This window comes from Delphinus delphis, chromosome 19 (genome assembly GCF_949987515.2).
Source record: "Delphinus delphis chromosome 19, mDelDel1.2, whole genome shotgun sequence".
Classification (NCBI taxonomy): Eukaryota; Metazoa; Chordata; class Mammalia; order Artiodactyla; family Delphinidae; genus Delphinus; species Delphinus delphis.
In genome coordinates this window covers 13,203,389-13,219,193 of record NC_082701.1, presented here as the reverse complement: position 1 = coordinate 13,219,193, position 15,805 = coordinate 13,203,389, and the positions used below count along the sequence as shown (strand labels likewise).

The following is a 15,805-nucleotide window of genomic DNA, read 5'->3' as shown; positions in this document are numbered from 1 at the left end:
GACATCACAACAGCTCGCGGCCCTCCAAATCCAGACCTACAGTGTACGTGTGCTATTAAACTTTCACAGCAGGGAGAAGAGGCATCAGGAATCAGAAAGGCCAACATAAGAAAGAAAGCTGAGAGCACAGGTCTGGAGGACTCTCTCCTGCAACACTCATGATGGTCAGGGAGGGCAGAGGCGTGGTATGTGCTGACAGCCGGCCACACTGGGGAGGGGGCCGGATGAAGCACCTCGACACGCATAAATGGTCTTGACCAGACAAAACTGAGCTTCATACTCACCGTCCGGGAGTCGGGAAGGGAGCAACAGGCCTCGTCTGCTCAGTTCCGCCAGCGCCAGACACCCGCCATGCCAGGCGTTGTCTGTCTCCTGGAAACTGAAAGCACAAAGAGCCTGAGACCCAGCACGATGCCCCCCACAGCCCAGAGTGAAAGTCCACCCCCGGGCCAAAAGCCTCACTAAAACCCTGAGTGAGTTTATAAAATATCAGTCAGTAACGAGATAAAGTACTCCAAATCAGCTGAAGATAACGGCCATGTTCAGGTCTCCGGAGAATGAGTAAAAATCCTGGGTCAGCCTCACACACCCCAGGAAGAGTAGCCCACACACGTGCCCACTGCACCTTCGGGCCAGAGCAGCTAGCTCTCTCAGCCGTTTAAGCAGTTGCGCCGCTCAAGAAGCGCTGGGCTTACAACACAGTGACTACACCAAATGAAGGTTAGGAAAATGTTCACAGGAAGGGCAAGGAGACCCCCTTTTCATGGAGCCCCTGCTGGCTTGAATGATGAATATTGAGATTAGGAAGTTAGAATCAAACAGCATATACAGAACTTGTTTTGTACTGTTTGAAACAGACTTTCAATAAACAACTGAAAAGCCAGTCAACTCATAAGCAAAATTTCGTATTTAATAAAAAATTCCTGAAGTGGTTTGGAAGCTCTCATGTTTAAAGGTGCAGCTCTGGCATAATAACTAGCGAGAATAACCCTTTCTTACATCAACAACTGCTTCTTACATCAATAACTGTTCTGAGAGTTTCCACGCCTGGCTGCCAAAATAAACATGGAAATACACTTCACCCAAAAAACCAGAGAAATTACAGGACTCTTTCCAATTCTGAATAAATTAATTTGATGGCAAAGAAATGTTTAGGAAAACCAAATAAATTGCATCACTGGCTGGCAACAAACGCACGAATACTCAGATAGGATAGAAGTTAGGCTTATCTTTTCACTCAAAATACACTTAGCAGTGTCTCCCACGTGCCAGGCCCTGCTCTGGGCTCTGCGGAGACACGCTGACCAAGACAGACACAAAAGCTGCCCTGGACCTCGCCAGCAACCAGTGACTCAATTCCAATTATAACTTTCTTAAGTTCCAGATGTTTATCAAATGTCTGTCCCAAAGACTATATGACCGTTGCCACAATTTAATATTGCACTTTGTGTACTTCAGGATTTCAGTTGGAGAGAAGTGCTTTCTGCTTTCCATAAAAGATTTAATAACATTTGGAAGAACCTGATAAAAGGTCAGCAGTACGATGACTCACTTATCACTAAAACAGTCGCCAGTCACGCCATCGTTTCTCAACTAAACGTGTGTGCGCTGTAGCTTGTCAACAGCTGTGGACAGTGCAGGACCTTGCGTCAGGCTGTAAAATGCCTGTGGCCCAAGGCGGCCGAGGAGGACCACGGTGTGCTGCCTGCACTGCTGCCTCTGCTCTGCCCACTCCAGGAGGATGTGGACCCTCTCCAAGGCCAACCTGCACAGCGGGGATGGACGCAGACACTAGGACGCAGAGTACCGAGTACCGCCAGAGTGCCCAGTGCCTGAGGGCAAGCTCCTGTCCCAGAGCCAAGCCCCAGACGACCGTGGGAGGGCCCGGGGTCTCAGAGGAGTGGAGACAACAGCAAACAGAAGGGCCGAGACAGCAGGCTCAGGAGAGAGGGGCCAAGATGGGCTCAGGGCACTGGCCTCCCATCGGCAAGGGCACCCAATGAGGACCATCTGGAAGAGCAGAGTGGGGCGGCGTGGAGGGCGTGGGATGAGCGAAGAAGACGTTCTTATCCTTCCACCCACCTCATACCCACTGTCCCTAGAAGGACATGGAGAAAGGGGGACGGTGCGTGCAGGGTGCAGAGCAGAGGAGGACACCCCATAACTTTCATCTCCTTCTGAACTTTTAACTGCAAACAGCACTAGAACTCAAGGAAAAGCCTGGGAAGGAGCCGTGAAGAGCATTTCCTGCTGAGAGGGGGCTGTTCCCGCGGCCACAGCAGCACCACCATGGCACACCCAGGACCCAGGCCGCAGGGCTGAGGCCCGTCTGCTGACTGGAGAAACCCGCGGGCTCAGTGCAGATGCCAGACACAGAGGACCCGGCAAGGCCTCCCGGGGCAGGCTGCTTGCACCCACCCTGGACTGGTGGGTCTGGGCACCATCTCTGGGATCCTGTCCTGAGGCCATCGAGGGGCTAACGCGTGGTTTTCTAAGTGGTGGGAGGGGTAGGGGAGTGCAGGTACTGAAGGGCACCTGCACATTCTGGGGCGGGACCTGGGAGGGGAGCACAGGGCCTGAGGAGGTCCTCTGGGGCTCAGTGGGAGGCCCCAGCCACATAATCTGGCCCAGAAACAGGGCAGGGAGCAAGGTAACAGTCCCAGGAGTCGGGTGTTCTTACATGTAAAGGAATTAATGTCCTATTTCTGACCCACTGCAGAAATGGCTGGCAGCTCACCACATACCCCAGGAGGACATAAAAGGAGGAAGGAGACCAGAGCGGCCTCTGTGCTGGGTCGCCAGCCGGCCCGGCCACCCTGCCAACCTCACACCCCAGCCCAGCTGGTACCTGCTTCTCCCGGCTGCGCTGACTCCTTTCTATGGCCTGTTCTGCAATCAGGAGTTTCACGCCCACTGTGTGAGGTTCTGTCCAGGGAAAGACTGCCTCCCCAAGGGCCCACTCAGGCCCCTTCACTCAATGTTGCATTGGGCTTCTGGCCTTGGGAATCTGGAGCAGTGAGACCATTTCTACCCTCCACAACCCAGACACAAAGATGAGAGGAATTCATTAAAACGACAAAATAAAGGCAAAGCAGCATTTGGAGATTAACTAGGACGAGTGAAACTGGACTAAGGTTGCAGGCCGAGAGCAAGGAACATACATCTGACCAGAGAAGCATGTTTTGGGAGAAAAGATGCTAGCATTCAGGGGAGACACGTTGGGGTGAAGGGCTCACAGCCCTTGAGGCAGAGGCACAGCGGCTAGAGAAGTAACAGGGTTTGAGAGCCGGACGGGAGGGGACCCAGGAGCGCATGGGAGGGGAGACTGCAGAAGGAGCAGCAGAAGGAAGGGCTGGACAAAGATGGCTTCAAATAGCCAGAGTGCTGTGCAGAAACACTCTAAGGAAGGAAAGAGGAAAGCGAAGCGCTTGAGGCAGACAGCCACCCCAGGGGAAGGGGCTGGGAGGAAAGGCCGGAGGCCCTGGCTCCTCCATCCTCCCAAACCCCCCGCGCCCCTGGCTGCCCTGAACCCACACCTCTTCACCCAGGACCAGTGGGGTGCCCGTGTCATCTCGTGCCCATCAGCAAGCCCCCGAAAAAGAACTCCAGGAAGACACTCTACAACAAGCCAGCAGAGTCATCGTGCAGACCCACGGTTCTACAGAGTCCCGCGAAGCAGCACGCGTCTCCTGCCACAAGAAGACACAGTGGCCACACATGCAACATTACTCTGAAACAGTAGTGTGAAACTGTTTCCTGCAGTCCTTAAACCTCACCAATCAGGCTCGGGGCCCAGGGCAGGAGAAGCCCGCGCCCCTGGGACCCCGTGGGCCAGCTTGGTGACGGAGGCCTGAGTGCCCATGAACACCAATAGCACAGCTCTCACACGCATGGGGGCACCAAGAAGAGAAGCAACCGGCTGACAAGGGTGGGACCACAAATGGGGGCCGAACACAACACCCATTCTCAAATCACCTGCTTCTGAAAGCAAGGGGCAAGCAGAGCAAGAGTCCTCGTGAGCAGCTGCACTAACACGGCCCCCCCAGCCCACCTGAACTGCACTAACGCGGCCCCCCCCCCCTCAGCCCACCTGCGCTGCACTAACGCAGCCCCCCCCAGCCCACCTGCACTGCACTAACGCGGCCCCCCCCCCCAGCCCACCTGCGCTGCACTAACGCGGCCCCCCTCAGCCCACCTGCGCTGCTCGGGGCTCTGCCCTTTGCCCCTCGCCTGCAGGCCCCAGGCTCAAACTCCCACACCTGCCACCTGCACCTCCCGGCCCACACCTGCACCTCGGGCAGGCCGCGGGTCCCCAGGATCCCCTGAGAGGTGAGGACGGATGCAGCACAACCACTGGCACGTGTGGCTATGAGATTTAAATCTGATGAAATTAAATAAAATTTGGAATTCAGACCTCAGTCACACTAGCCTCTTTTAAGATCTCAACAGCCCCAGATCTAGAACAGGCCGTCATCACAGAAAACTCTCTCGGACAGAGCAGCCCTGGTTTCATTCCAATGAAAACAGGTTTCCTTGAAGGATACGTTTCTATGTGTGGACACGCGCAAAACTGACCTCCTTAAGGTTTTTAAATGTAACGGAGCCTCAGCTGACAAAAGAAATATATCAGGGTGGGATGAATTGAGAGATTAGGATTAACATATATACTAATATGTATAAAATAGACAACTAATGTATAGCACAAGGAGCTCCACTTCACTGTACAGTAGAAACTAACACAACATTGTAAAACAACTATACCCCAATTTTTTTTTAAAAAAGATGTATTAGGGGCACACGCGTGCACACACACACACACACACACACACACACACAAGAAATATATCAGAAATAACTAGAGTCCTCAAATTTAACTTCAAAAGGAAAAGAAATGGCTTCAGAGAATCTGATAACTAGCTCAACTGAAAGAAAACGTAGGAGGAAGTAAGGAAAGAAAAGCCACTGCTCTTACCCAGAAACACATCTACCCCTCTGATCTCCCCACATACCTGAAACAGTCCAGCACAGACCCGGCCACATCATCCGCCAGCTCTTTGGGAAGTCTTCCAGCCAACCTACCGATTCTGAAAAGCAGAAGCAACGTCGTCAGCATCAGCAGCCCGTCGAGGGCACACGCTACACTAGGAACGTCCCGAGTAACTGTCCTTCTCTCCAGAGGATGGCAAAGAGGCTGATTCTGCTCCATAAAAGCCACCTGCCCCATCAGGGAGCCCATCACACTGACATACAGAGACAGGACAGGCATCTGGGGGACCAAGGCAAAGGGAGCCCACAGGGCAGGTGCACTTCTCAGACAGTCAACAGCTCCCAGCTCAGGCCACCAAGGTCCATCCCCTGCTGCATGCCAACCGGGCCGGCTTCCATCAAGTCACTGCCCAGGCTGGGTCCCGGCCAGCGGCGCCCCAGAAAGGCCCACCCTCCCCGCCCATCGTACTCCAAGCAGACAAGACTTTGGGCTCCGAGGTTGGCCAAAAGCCCCCGTGTGAGCCTCCTCTCCCCGGCATTCGCTATGTGAGTGGATTGGCAAGGACACCCGTAACCTCTGTGGGGAGGGCCCACGGGCACCTTCACCCATTTTCCTTTTCTCCACAACATCTCCTTTGTACTCTGTCCCCTAACCCGCCCTGGCCCCACTGCGTGTGCTGGGGCGCCTGTGTTGGCTGTTCCCTCAGGCATAGCAGAGGGGGATGCCAGCCCCTCCTGGGGGCTCTGGAATCAAGTGAGGCCGTGCAGCATCTGCTCTCTACATGGGGGGCCGCCCCTGGCTGTGGAGGCAGGAGGTGGGGGTCGTGGCAGTGAGGACGTGAGGAGCAAGGAAAGGAACACCTGAAGGTAAAAAAGGCAAACGTGCTCATTCCAGCCAGAAGGGCAAGAACCTGAAGAAGCCACTGACCAACCTCAGTGATTTTCTTGAAAATTAGAACAAAAAGCAGTAAATGTAAATTAGGAAAAAATCATTCTACCTTTTAAAACTCTGGGAGCTGTTTGCAGCCCTCCAATTCCACAGGAAGTACTGAATGATTAAGGAGACTCAGTAGACCTGCAGGCATCTGGGGCATAAGCTGTGAGCCCCCAGCCCAGCCCCCCGACCAAGTGCAGTCACCTACCCTTTGGCCGCAGACCACCGCACAATCGTGTCCTTGTCCTTCAGCCCAACCAGCAGCTGCTCTGGAAGAACACAGGAAGGCCGGTCTGTGAGCCCCACGGAACCACCCAGAGTTTTAGATGAGCTCTCAGTTCCCAGCTTTAAGGTAACCCACCCTGCACACCACTCAAAACAGTACCATAAAGGCAATTACATGAAGAATCTCAATTCTAATCACAATAAAAGGACATTTCCTTCTGTATGTCTTTAAGTCATCACTTAAGGGCAATTTCTGTCTTAGCTCCTAACAGTCACTGGGCAGAGAGCACCAGCGAGGAAGGCCAGAGGCCGATGAGGGAGGCTTCCCAGAGAAACCAGCTTCTGCCAAAGGCTGCAGAGAGCAGCTCTCCTAGGGACAGGGTCTGAGAAATGCTCAGCCTCTAGGAAAGGCCACACAGAGGGCTCCCAAGCAGTACAGGCCTTGCAAGCCGGTCAGTGGAAGCCCTGGTGGAGGGCACATGGCAGCACAGGAAGCCTGATGCAGAGGCAGGACGGAGCCTGTGGAGGTGCACAGGTGCACTGCGGCCAGGGCGGTCTAGGGCTGCAACGGGGGGCGGGGAGACAGCAGATGCACACAGCCCCAGGCTCACCTCCCACCCTGCAAAGACCAGAGGTGGGGCCAGGTCCCCTGCAGGTCGAGATGAGGTGGCCCCCACTCACCTATCACGCTCTCCACCTCCTCGGGGACGTCGTCCTCTCCGTCGCTGTCAGGGGTCTCGGTCTGTATCCCTGGATCTCTAGGACTCTGGACACTCAGCTGCAGGCCCGCAACCAAGGAGCGGCAGCCACGCTGGTACCTGCAAGAAGCAAACAAACACACCTCAGACCTGCTGCGACAACTTGGAGCTAGAAGATCCTGATGACTGAACTCAACAATTCAGTGTCACTGTGAAAATTCCATGTGCTTTACAGGTACAGGATGGACAGGAAGGAAACTGAGCAGTAACTGTCACCAGCATGGATTGTCAAGGAAGATGACAACCTCATCTGAGCCACAGAACATAGATTCACCTTCTAGATGACTCAGAAACCCTCACGTGTCGGAAAGCTTTCTTAGCAGAAAGGCAGGTGACAAAGCGTGACAACAAGAATGCACCCAACAGGGCTTCCCTGGTAGCACAGTGCTTAAGAACCCGCCTGCCAATGCAGGGGACACGGGTTCGAGCCCTGGTCCAGGAAGATCCCACATGCCGCGGAGCAACTAAGCCCATGAGCCACAACTACTGAGCCTGTGCTCTAGAGCCCATAAGCCACAACTACTGGAGCCTGCACTCTAGAGCCCGTGAGCTACAACTACTAAAGCCTGTGTACCTAGAGCCTGTACTCCACAACAAGAGAAGCCACTGCAACGAGAAGCCCGCACACCGCAACGAAGAGCAGCCCCTGCTTGCCACAACTAGAGAAAGCTGGTGCGCAGCAACGAAGACCCAACGCAGCCAAAAATAAATAAATAAAAATAAATTTAAAATTTTTTTAATTATTTTTTTAAAAAAAGAATGCACCCAACAGAAATGGCAGGGAGGGCACGTTTGAACCCACTGGCCTTGGCCTTATTTCCACAGGCTCTGCCTCCAGGTCCCACCTGAGCAGAGCCCCACCCCCTGTCTCCGGGCCAGATGCCTGCCTTCCACACCAGGGGCCACAGCTGGTCCATGCCAGCTCCCACAGATCCTGCCTCCTGAATGGCTCTCACCACTTCCTGCCGCCCACACCCGCCTCCCCACCTGCTGAGGCCACCAGCATCATCTCCTGCAGCGCCATGAAGGGGCCAGCAGCACACGCCAGCTCAGCTGTCTGACTGCACAGCCCCTGAACCTCTGCCTGCCTCAGTTTCCCATCTGTAAAATGAGGCCCCACCCAGAGGGCTGTAACGAGGCCAGGTGGGAGGATGTGCACAAAGCACTCAGACCAGGCCCTGTGCAGAGAAAGGCCCAGGAACGCCTCCCCTCCTAGAAGCAGGACAGGCACGCTTGGGCCTGACTCTGGGGCAGCCCCATCTCAGGACAGGGCCTGGGGCATAAAAGGTGACCGGTCGAGTTACAGCATGATTACTGGGGGCCACAGCCTAAGGCCAAGTCCAGTTCCAGATAACTGGGGCTTCAGAGACAGAGCCAACTCAGACACTGTTTAGCTGTGGCCTTGAGGCCTCAGATTGCGTGAAACAAGGATGGTGTGGGCAGTTCCCAAGATGGAGGTTCAATCAACTGCCAATGGCCAGTGACTTAATCAACCATGACTATGCAATGAGGCCTCCAATAAAACCCAAAAGGAAGACTCCCCTGGAAGTCCAGTGGTTAAGACTCCGAGCTTCCACTGCAGGGGGCGCAAGTTTGACCCTTAGTCTGGGAACTAAAATCCCGCTTGCCACATGGCCGGACCAAAAAAAAAGGAGTGGGTTAGGACAGCTTCCAGGTTGGTGAACACAGGGAGAAGCAGGAAGGGTGGGGAACTCAGAGAGCATGGAAGCCTTATGCCCTCTCCCCAGGCCCTGACCTCTGCATCTCTTCCACCTAGCCGTTCCTGAGTTATAGCCTTGTATAATAAACCAGTAATCTCAAATAAAATATTTCTCTGAGTTCTATGAGCCGCTCTAGCAAATTATCAAACCCTCCAACCTGTAGCCAGACTGTCAGAAACACAGGTGACAACCTCGACTTGCAATTGGGGTTGGCAGAGGGAGGAGAGGTGTTGAGGCGGGGGGGAGACAGTCTAGTGGGCTGAGCCCTTAACCTGTAGGATCTGGTGCTGTCTCCACAAAGACAGAGTCAAAACTGAGTTACACAGTAGGACACCCAGCTGGTGTCCGACAACTGCCTGGTGTTGGTCTGGAAAAGAACACACATCAGAGTTGTTGTCAGAATCAGAGCAGCAACAGGTAACTGAACCAAGGAGAACGTCACCAGGCACCACAGGATTGTGGTCAAGATCATAAAGCTCCCGGCAAGAAGCAGGCACTGGGCAACGACTGTCGACACTGTTACTGTCCTCCAGTGAAGACACACGAGGACTCTACCTCACAGAAAAAGTTCTCGATATCGTCCAGCAACCAGGGACCAGACAGGCTGCCACTGGACTTTCCCTCCTGACTTAACCACAAATCTAGACAAAGTGTATATACCAACCGCTGGCAGGCACAAGATGACAACCAAGGCATGGCTACAATCCCTCAGAGCAGGGAAGCCCCCAGGTGCACCCAACTTCCCCTCTGCTTCCTCCCAAAGGCACTTTCTAAACCACGGCACAGGAAAGTACAGCCCGAGCATAGCCGCCGTCCTGCTGGGCAGAAAAAAGAAATCTTGACTAGTGAGATGGCTACTAAGTGGGGATTGACGCTGAAGGAAGGGGAGCTGAAACAGCATCCCAAATTCTCCCTGGATCCTCAGGCAGCTGTGAGGCGTGTGAGACCCAGATGCGCCATCAGAGAGCAGCTGGGAGGCCAAGAGAGCCAAACAGAGTCCAGAGGGCAAGTAACTCTGGGCAGTCACTGAAGTGTGGGTCCAGCAGGAAGGACTGAAAGGCCACGCATGAGACATGAGCGGCTGCTGCAGGAGCAAGGGCCACACCCCAGCAGGGGGAACTGAGAAGGCCTGCGCCCCAGACAGCAGGAGGGGCAGTGTGGCCAGTTACCTGCCTGTCACTAAGGGGAAGGCAACCAAAAAGGGAATGAATCTAAAAGATAAAAAGGGGCTTCCCTGGTGGCGCAGTGGTTGAGAGTCCGCCTGCCGATGCAGGGGACACGGGTTCGTGCCCCGATCCCGGAAGATCCCACATGCCGCGGAGCGGCTAGGCCCGTGAGCCATGGCCACTGAGCCTGTGCGTCTGGAGCCTGTGCTCCGCAACGGGGGAGGCCACAACAGTGAGAGGCCCGCGTACCGCAAAAAAAAAATAAAAAGAAAAAAAGTAAAAAGAAAATGTATCCGAGGGGATAAAATGAAAAAAAGACGGAAGAGAGAGAAAACAAAGAGCAAGACGGAGACTGAACCCACCACATTAATGATCACACTCAGTGTACAGAGAGATACAGACTGAACAAAGTAACTGGGGTGCTAAATTACTCTCCTTCCCACATAAATGCTTGGAGTACTTGTGATAGTTCATTTTAACGTGTCCAGTTGACCGGGTCACAGTGCCGAGATATTTGCTCAAACATTATTCTGGTTGTGTCTGTGACCGTGATTGTGGGTGAAATTAACATTTAAGCTGTGGGCTTAGTAAAGCAGGTTGCTCTCCCCAGTGTGGTGGGCCTTGCCCAATCCACTGAAGGCCTGAGGATCACAGACAGCCTCCCTCTCCCCCAGTGAGAGGGATACTTCCTGCCTTCAGACTCAAGTTGAAACATCAGCTCCTCCTGGCCTCCAAGCCTGCCAGATGTGGGGACTTGCCAGCTCCACAAGCATAAGCCAATTCCTTATGATAAGTCTCTTTACACGCACACACCAATTGGTTCTGTTTCTCAGGGGAGCCCTAATACAGCACAGAATGTTAATTTTCCACAGCATCTGCAAAGTAACCACTAACATTTAGTCTCATAAACAACTTACAGAACAAGCTGTATACAGAACACCTAAAAGGTATTTCAGTAAAACATCACTAAAACATAACACACTTCTCTGGAATTTCCTATAATTGGAGACAAACTTAATCAAATAATTCCTCCCAAACCACACAAATGAATATGTGAAATAAAACTGAAGACTGCTAAAATGCAGTACCACCCCCAGCACAGCAAACAGTCTGTTTCCGGGGGAGCCACTACTTCAAAAGAACCCTTAAGACATCGTTTCCATCCACAGGCAGAGACAGCTCTCCTTTCTGAGTAAACCTCGAGGAAGGAGCCCATGACCCAGACTGAGGTGACCAGAATGGAGCCTTCCCTACGGTGCGACCCGCCAGTGAGGCTGCCCTACACTTAAATGACAAGCACTCTCAGTGAGTGCGAAACAAGCCTTCCTTGTCATCAGTTCCACTTCAAGATTCTACCTGGAAGATGTGGGGTCAGAAAATAACCGAAAGAAAAGGTGTTCCTTTCAAAATCAGAAACACTGCTGAGACTGGGGAAAAAATGAAAGCAGGAGGACACGTCAATCAGCCCGCTGTGTCCAGCCACCTGAAACACCTAGCCCCGCGCCAGCCTCCCGACACACCCTGGTCGCGTGGTTACCACTCAGTCCACTCACCTCCACTTGGCCACCTGGGGCTTCAGGAAGGTCAGGCCCAGCCGCTGCACAAGCTTCACCCCAAGCTTCCGGAGCAGGGTCTGGTTGCTGTCGGGGAGCCTGCAGTTGTCCAGGCACTGGAGAATGGTGGCAGCTGTGAACACAGCACATCTCGCTCAGTTTGGTGGGAAGGTTTTGTGTCATCTCCCAAACCCACCAACCCCACCTGACACGCACGACACCAAAACCAGACACTTCCACAGGCCCCCCCCGACCCCAGTCAGTGTGAAGGCCTACATCTACGCTGGACCCCTTGAGCTCTGCTTCATAAAGACCCTTTCACCCCATGTCATTTACTAAGTGCAGCTGGAGTCGGACCTGCCCAACCCTCTCACTGTGAACCACGGATCTGGAGATGGAACGCAGAGGAACCCAGGGAGGGAACAGTGTCCTGGGCAGAGACAGCGGGCACGTGCCTGGAGGGTGGAACACATGCAGGCCATGAGGACCATGCAGACAGGCTTAAGCATGAGGCTGCAAGAACAGAGAGGGGTCTCTACAAGCAGGGAAACTGTGTGATCGGGCCCCCTTGCAGTCAAGGCTATTTGGGGCAATGAGGCGGGCATCGGGGGAAGCGGAGGCCAGGAGAGCACGCAGGACCATGTTTCGTGTGAGACAAGGAGGGGGCGTTCAAGACAAGTTGAAATGGCATCTGGGTAACTTCCCAAAAGACCCAAACGGCGCACAGTGACCAGCGTAGGTATAACTGACAGTAACTCAAGATGGACCTGGGATCTGTGTGTGCGAGTCCATCAAGGACAACGTGTGACGATGCTGAATGGCGACTGCTCATGTTCTCATGTGTGACAATGACATCAAGGTTATGTTTCCAAAAAGAGTCAACAGATGCCAGTGGAATGATAGGGTGTCTAGGTGGTGGGTGAGGGGGAGCATGGATGAAACAGGAGTGCCCATGAATTAAAAACCTGAAGCTTGTGATAGAAATATGAGAGGTCACTATACCAATCAGTCTTCCTGTATGTGTATGAAATGTTCCATGATGAAAACTTCAAGAAATAGACTCTACTACCTAAATCTGATTCATACATCTTCTAAAACATGGACTAAGAAATTTCTCTTGTTCCAGGGAGTAAGCCTTCCTGCAGCGAAAATCACTATACTGATTTTCATAAGTTGAGGTTCAATCTAAAATTAAGAGAATGAGGCAAAAAGGGCAAATGATGTAGCCATGGTGCTGGGAAGAATGCAGTTGGGCCCCCAGGAAGCGAACCAGAAACCTCAGGGCTTCATCTACATCCCAAGGCCCCCAGGATCAAGACCAGACAGTCAGGGCATCAGGAACCCAGACCTCCTCCCTAAGAGGCCTGAGACCTAACAGTCAGATTATTAACACATACGTACATACACACACGCACACAAAGAAGACCGAAAAAAAAGACCTATGATAGTATCCAAATATAGCAAGTCACAGATTTTTGTGCCTGTGAATAAACTGTTAAAGAGACACATTTGATCATAATTCAGGCAAACTCATGTCACAAACACACCCTCACTTACAAATAAACCTTACCGTAGGGTAAACAGTCTTCACGTTTTCCATGCTTAAATATTTGTGCCTTAAAAAAAAGAAAAAAAATTCTGTTAGAATTTGCAAATACATTTACAAATTTAAAACATCAATTATCAAAACAATTCATCACATCTTCCAGGATTTTTATTCTAGACACTCGCCAGGAAATAACAAGAGAAGAGTTTCTGTACATGACAAAGAAAGGAATTACAAGAGACTAGAGAGGAAATCTTCCAAAGGGGCAACGTAAACCAGAGATGCAGCGGTGAGGCCCTGCTCACTGACACACGCCCGCGTTGAAGTTAAGGGTGCTGGCCTGTAAGGAGAGTAAGGAATCGTACCGGGTTTCCATGACTAGCGTGTACCTGAAGGTACCAAAGGATAAGAGTTACAGGTCGAATTATCCGACACAAAGGTAAGGCACCCACGTACTCATCCTCGTTCTGAGCCAGCAAAGGAGAAAGGGCCCCTCCTGCTTCTCACACACGTGGGGCCGGCAGGCTGTCAAAACCTCAAATACCCGGAGTCCTCAACCTGAAATTTTACCCTCCACTTTCAACTCTGCAAGACTTGGGTATCCAAGCCCTTAAACGAAGAACCCTAAAGCTAAGCAACTCTAAGAAAACAGCTAAGGAACTTCTTCTCCTTCAAGAATTACTATTTGGGGCTTCCCTGGTGGCGCAGCGGTTGGGAGTCCGCCTGCCGATGCAGGGGACACGGGTTTGTGCCCCGGTCCGGGAAGATCCCACATGCCGCGGAGCAGCTGGGCCCGTGAGCCATGGCCGCTGAGCCTGCGCGTCCGGAGCCTGTGCTCCACAACGGGAGAGGCCACAACAGTGAGAGGCCCGCGTACCGCCAAAAAAAAAAAAAAAATTACTATTTAACTGGCAAGGTGAGACCACTTCTGTCTTAGACCATCTGAAGGTACGTGGGCCCAACCGCACTGGACCCCGTCCCCCGACACCAGGTCCTGCTGGTGAGGGAGCTGCTCAGCCAAGGTGAAGAGAGTGAACACCATCCCAGACACTTAGTCAGTGGTGTTTCACATGGAGACCAACCACTCCGGGGCCCTGGACACTCTGAGGCAGGCTCACAGGAGAACAAGACACAGGGCTCAGACCCACAGGCCCAGGACATCCCAACACTCAAAGCACCATGGAACCTCCCAGCCAGTGGCCCATGGCTCCACCGCCTCTCCCAGCACACGTGATAAGTGCCTCACCTCACCAGCCCTGCTCTGGCCCTCTGCTGCAAAAGCCCCTTGGCAGAAGTCATGCTCTCCTTCGTGCTTTCTGCCCTTCCTCTCCCCGCAACAACTCAACCCCAAAACCATGAGTCAGCCATCAGGTTAGGAAGTTCAGGACATTTCATTCCCCCACAACTTTCCATGACCCACACTACAAGTGGAGAAGGACCCCCGGACGTTCACGGGCCACATCTGAAATATCCCCATTTCATGACTGGTAAACCACTCCCAAAACACTTGAAATGTTTGTCTTTACAATCTGGGTTTATGAGGAGGGGGAAAGTCACCTGCATCCCCTAGCTTCTTCCTGGTGAACTTTTTTTTTTTTTTTAATTTATTTTATTTTTGTCTGCACTGGGTCTTCGTTGCTGTGCGCGGGCTTTCTCTGGTTGCGGCGAGTGGGGGCTACTCTTCGTTGTGGTGTGCAGGCTTCTCGTTGTGGTGGCTTCTCTTGTTGTGGAGCACGGGCTCTAAGCGTGCAGGTTCAGTTGTTGTGGCACGTGGGCTCAGTAGTTGTGGCTCAGGGGCTCTAGAGCGCAGCCTCAGTAGTTGTGGCACATGGGCTTAGCTGCTCTGCGGCATGTGGGATCTTCCCGGACCAGAGATCGAACCCATGTCCCCTGCATTGGCAGGCGGATTCTTAACCACTGTGCCACCAGGGAAGCCCCCTGGTAAACTTTTAAAGGAGTCAGGGAGGTGGCTTGGTGGAAAGGAAGGAGGAAACCATCCTGCAGCCAGATGAGTCTGAGCAGGACGTGTGAGCCCCAGGGTGAGCCACCCACAGCCCTGGGCACAACGCCCGCCACCCTCCTCCTGCAGCAGAGGCCACGAGAGCAACCCCATCTACTAAGCTGGCCATCAGCCTCCTGCCCCGACTGCCACAACAGGACCAGTGGACTGGCTCAGAAGGACAGACACCCAAGCTGGTGGCCGTGGAGCTGGTCTGGGACCAAGAGTAAGGAAAGGGCGGGCCGCACCATGCAGCCCACTGCCGTCCGTCACCTGCCTCGATCCCTCCAGCTCCGCTGCAGCCTCCATGCAGGCCACTGCCGTCCCTCACCTGCCACGCATCCTTCCAGCTCCGCCGCGGCCTCCCCCAGGAGCTAGGCCAGGCCTCCATACAGGACTCAGACAGTCCAGACCCCAGCAGTAAAGCTTACAGAACAGACCACTGTGGTTAGATATCTCTAACTTTAAAAAAACTAAATGTCAGGGTTCACATAAACAACCTGGATGCAACGGTCTCAGCTCCAAACTGCCTCACATACAAACCAGGACAGAGAACCTGGCCGAGGATGGGGCTTCACCGAGGGTCCAGCTCCTCCTCCAAGCAGGAGGCCCAGCCTGCAGGGCTGAGGGGGCGTCTCAGGGCTGGCCCAGCCCAGATCGCAGCGCCAGCGTGCCCTGCGGACACATACCACCTCCCCTCTGTTTTCGGGGCACAAAGCCATCCACACGGCCAGTGCCACTGCACACAAAGACAACCGGTGCCACAAGGAAACAGCTGACAATACGACAAGCACACAAGTTATAAAAACCACTCAGGTCTCAATCAACTTTCAAAGTTATAGTAATTATACGCTTAAAAACACAAATAAATGTCTTGGTATAAAAATAACTAACATAAATTTTGCCAAATTTTCTAA

The 15,805-nt window shown here is 53.1% G+C and overlaps 1 protein-coding gene across 2 annotated transcripts in view; it reads right to left on the bottom strand.

Annotated features, from left to right (window-relative positions):
• TBCD (tubulin folding cofactor D) overlaps positions 1-15,805 on the bottom strand; it is a 173,888-nt gene that overhangs the window by 118,215 nt on the left and 39,868 nt on the right. Inside the window, exons 1-7 of one of the 2 annotated variants that reach the window (XM_059998741.1) lie at positions 14,447-14,469; positions 12,914-12,959; positions 11,344-11,476; positions 6,827-6,963; positions 6,129-6,189; positions 5,010-5,084; positions 285-379 (exon numbers count right to left, since the gene is read on the bottom strand). In XM_059998741.1, coding sequence (XP_059854724.1) covers positions 285-379; positions 5,010-5,084; positions 6,129-6,189; positions 6,827-6,963; positions 11,344-11,476; positions 12,914-12,959; positions 14,447-14,452 — 553 coding nt within the window. In that variant the 5' untranslated portion in view covers positions 14,453-14,469. Of the gene's footprint in view, positions 1-284; positions 380-5,009; positions 5,085-6,128; positions 6,190-6,826; positions 6,964-11,343; positions 11,477-12,913; positions 12,960-14,446; positions 14,470-15,805 lie in introns of those variants that run through there. The other variant, XM_059998740.1, reaches the window with a different exon arrangement.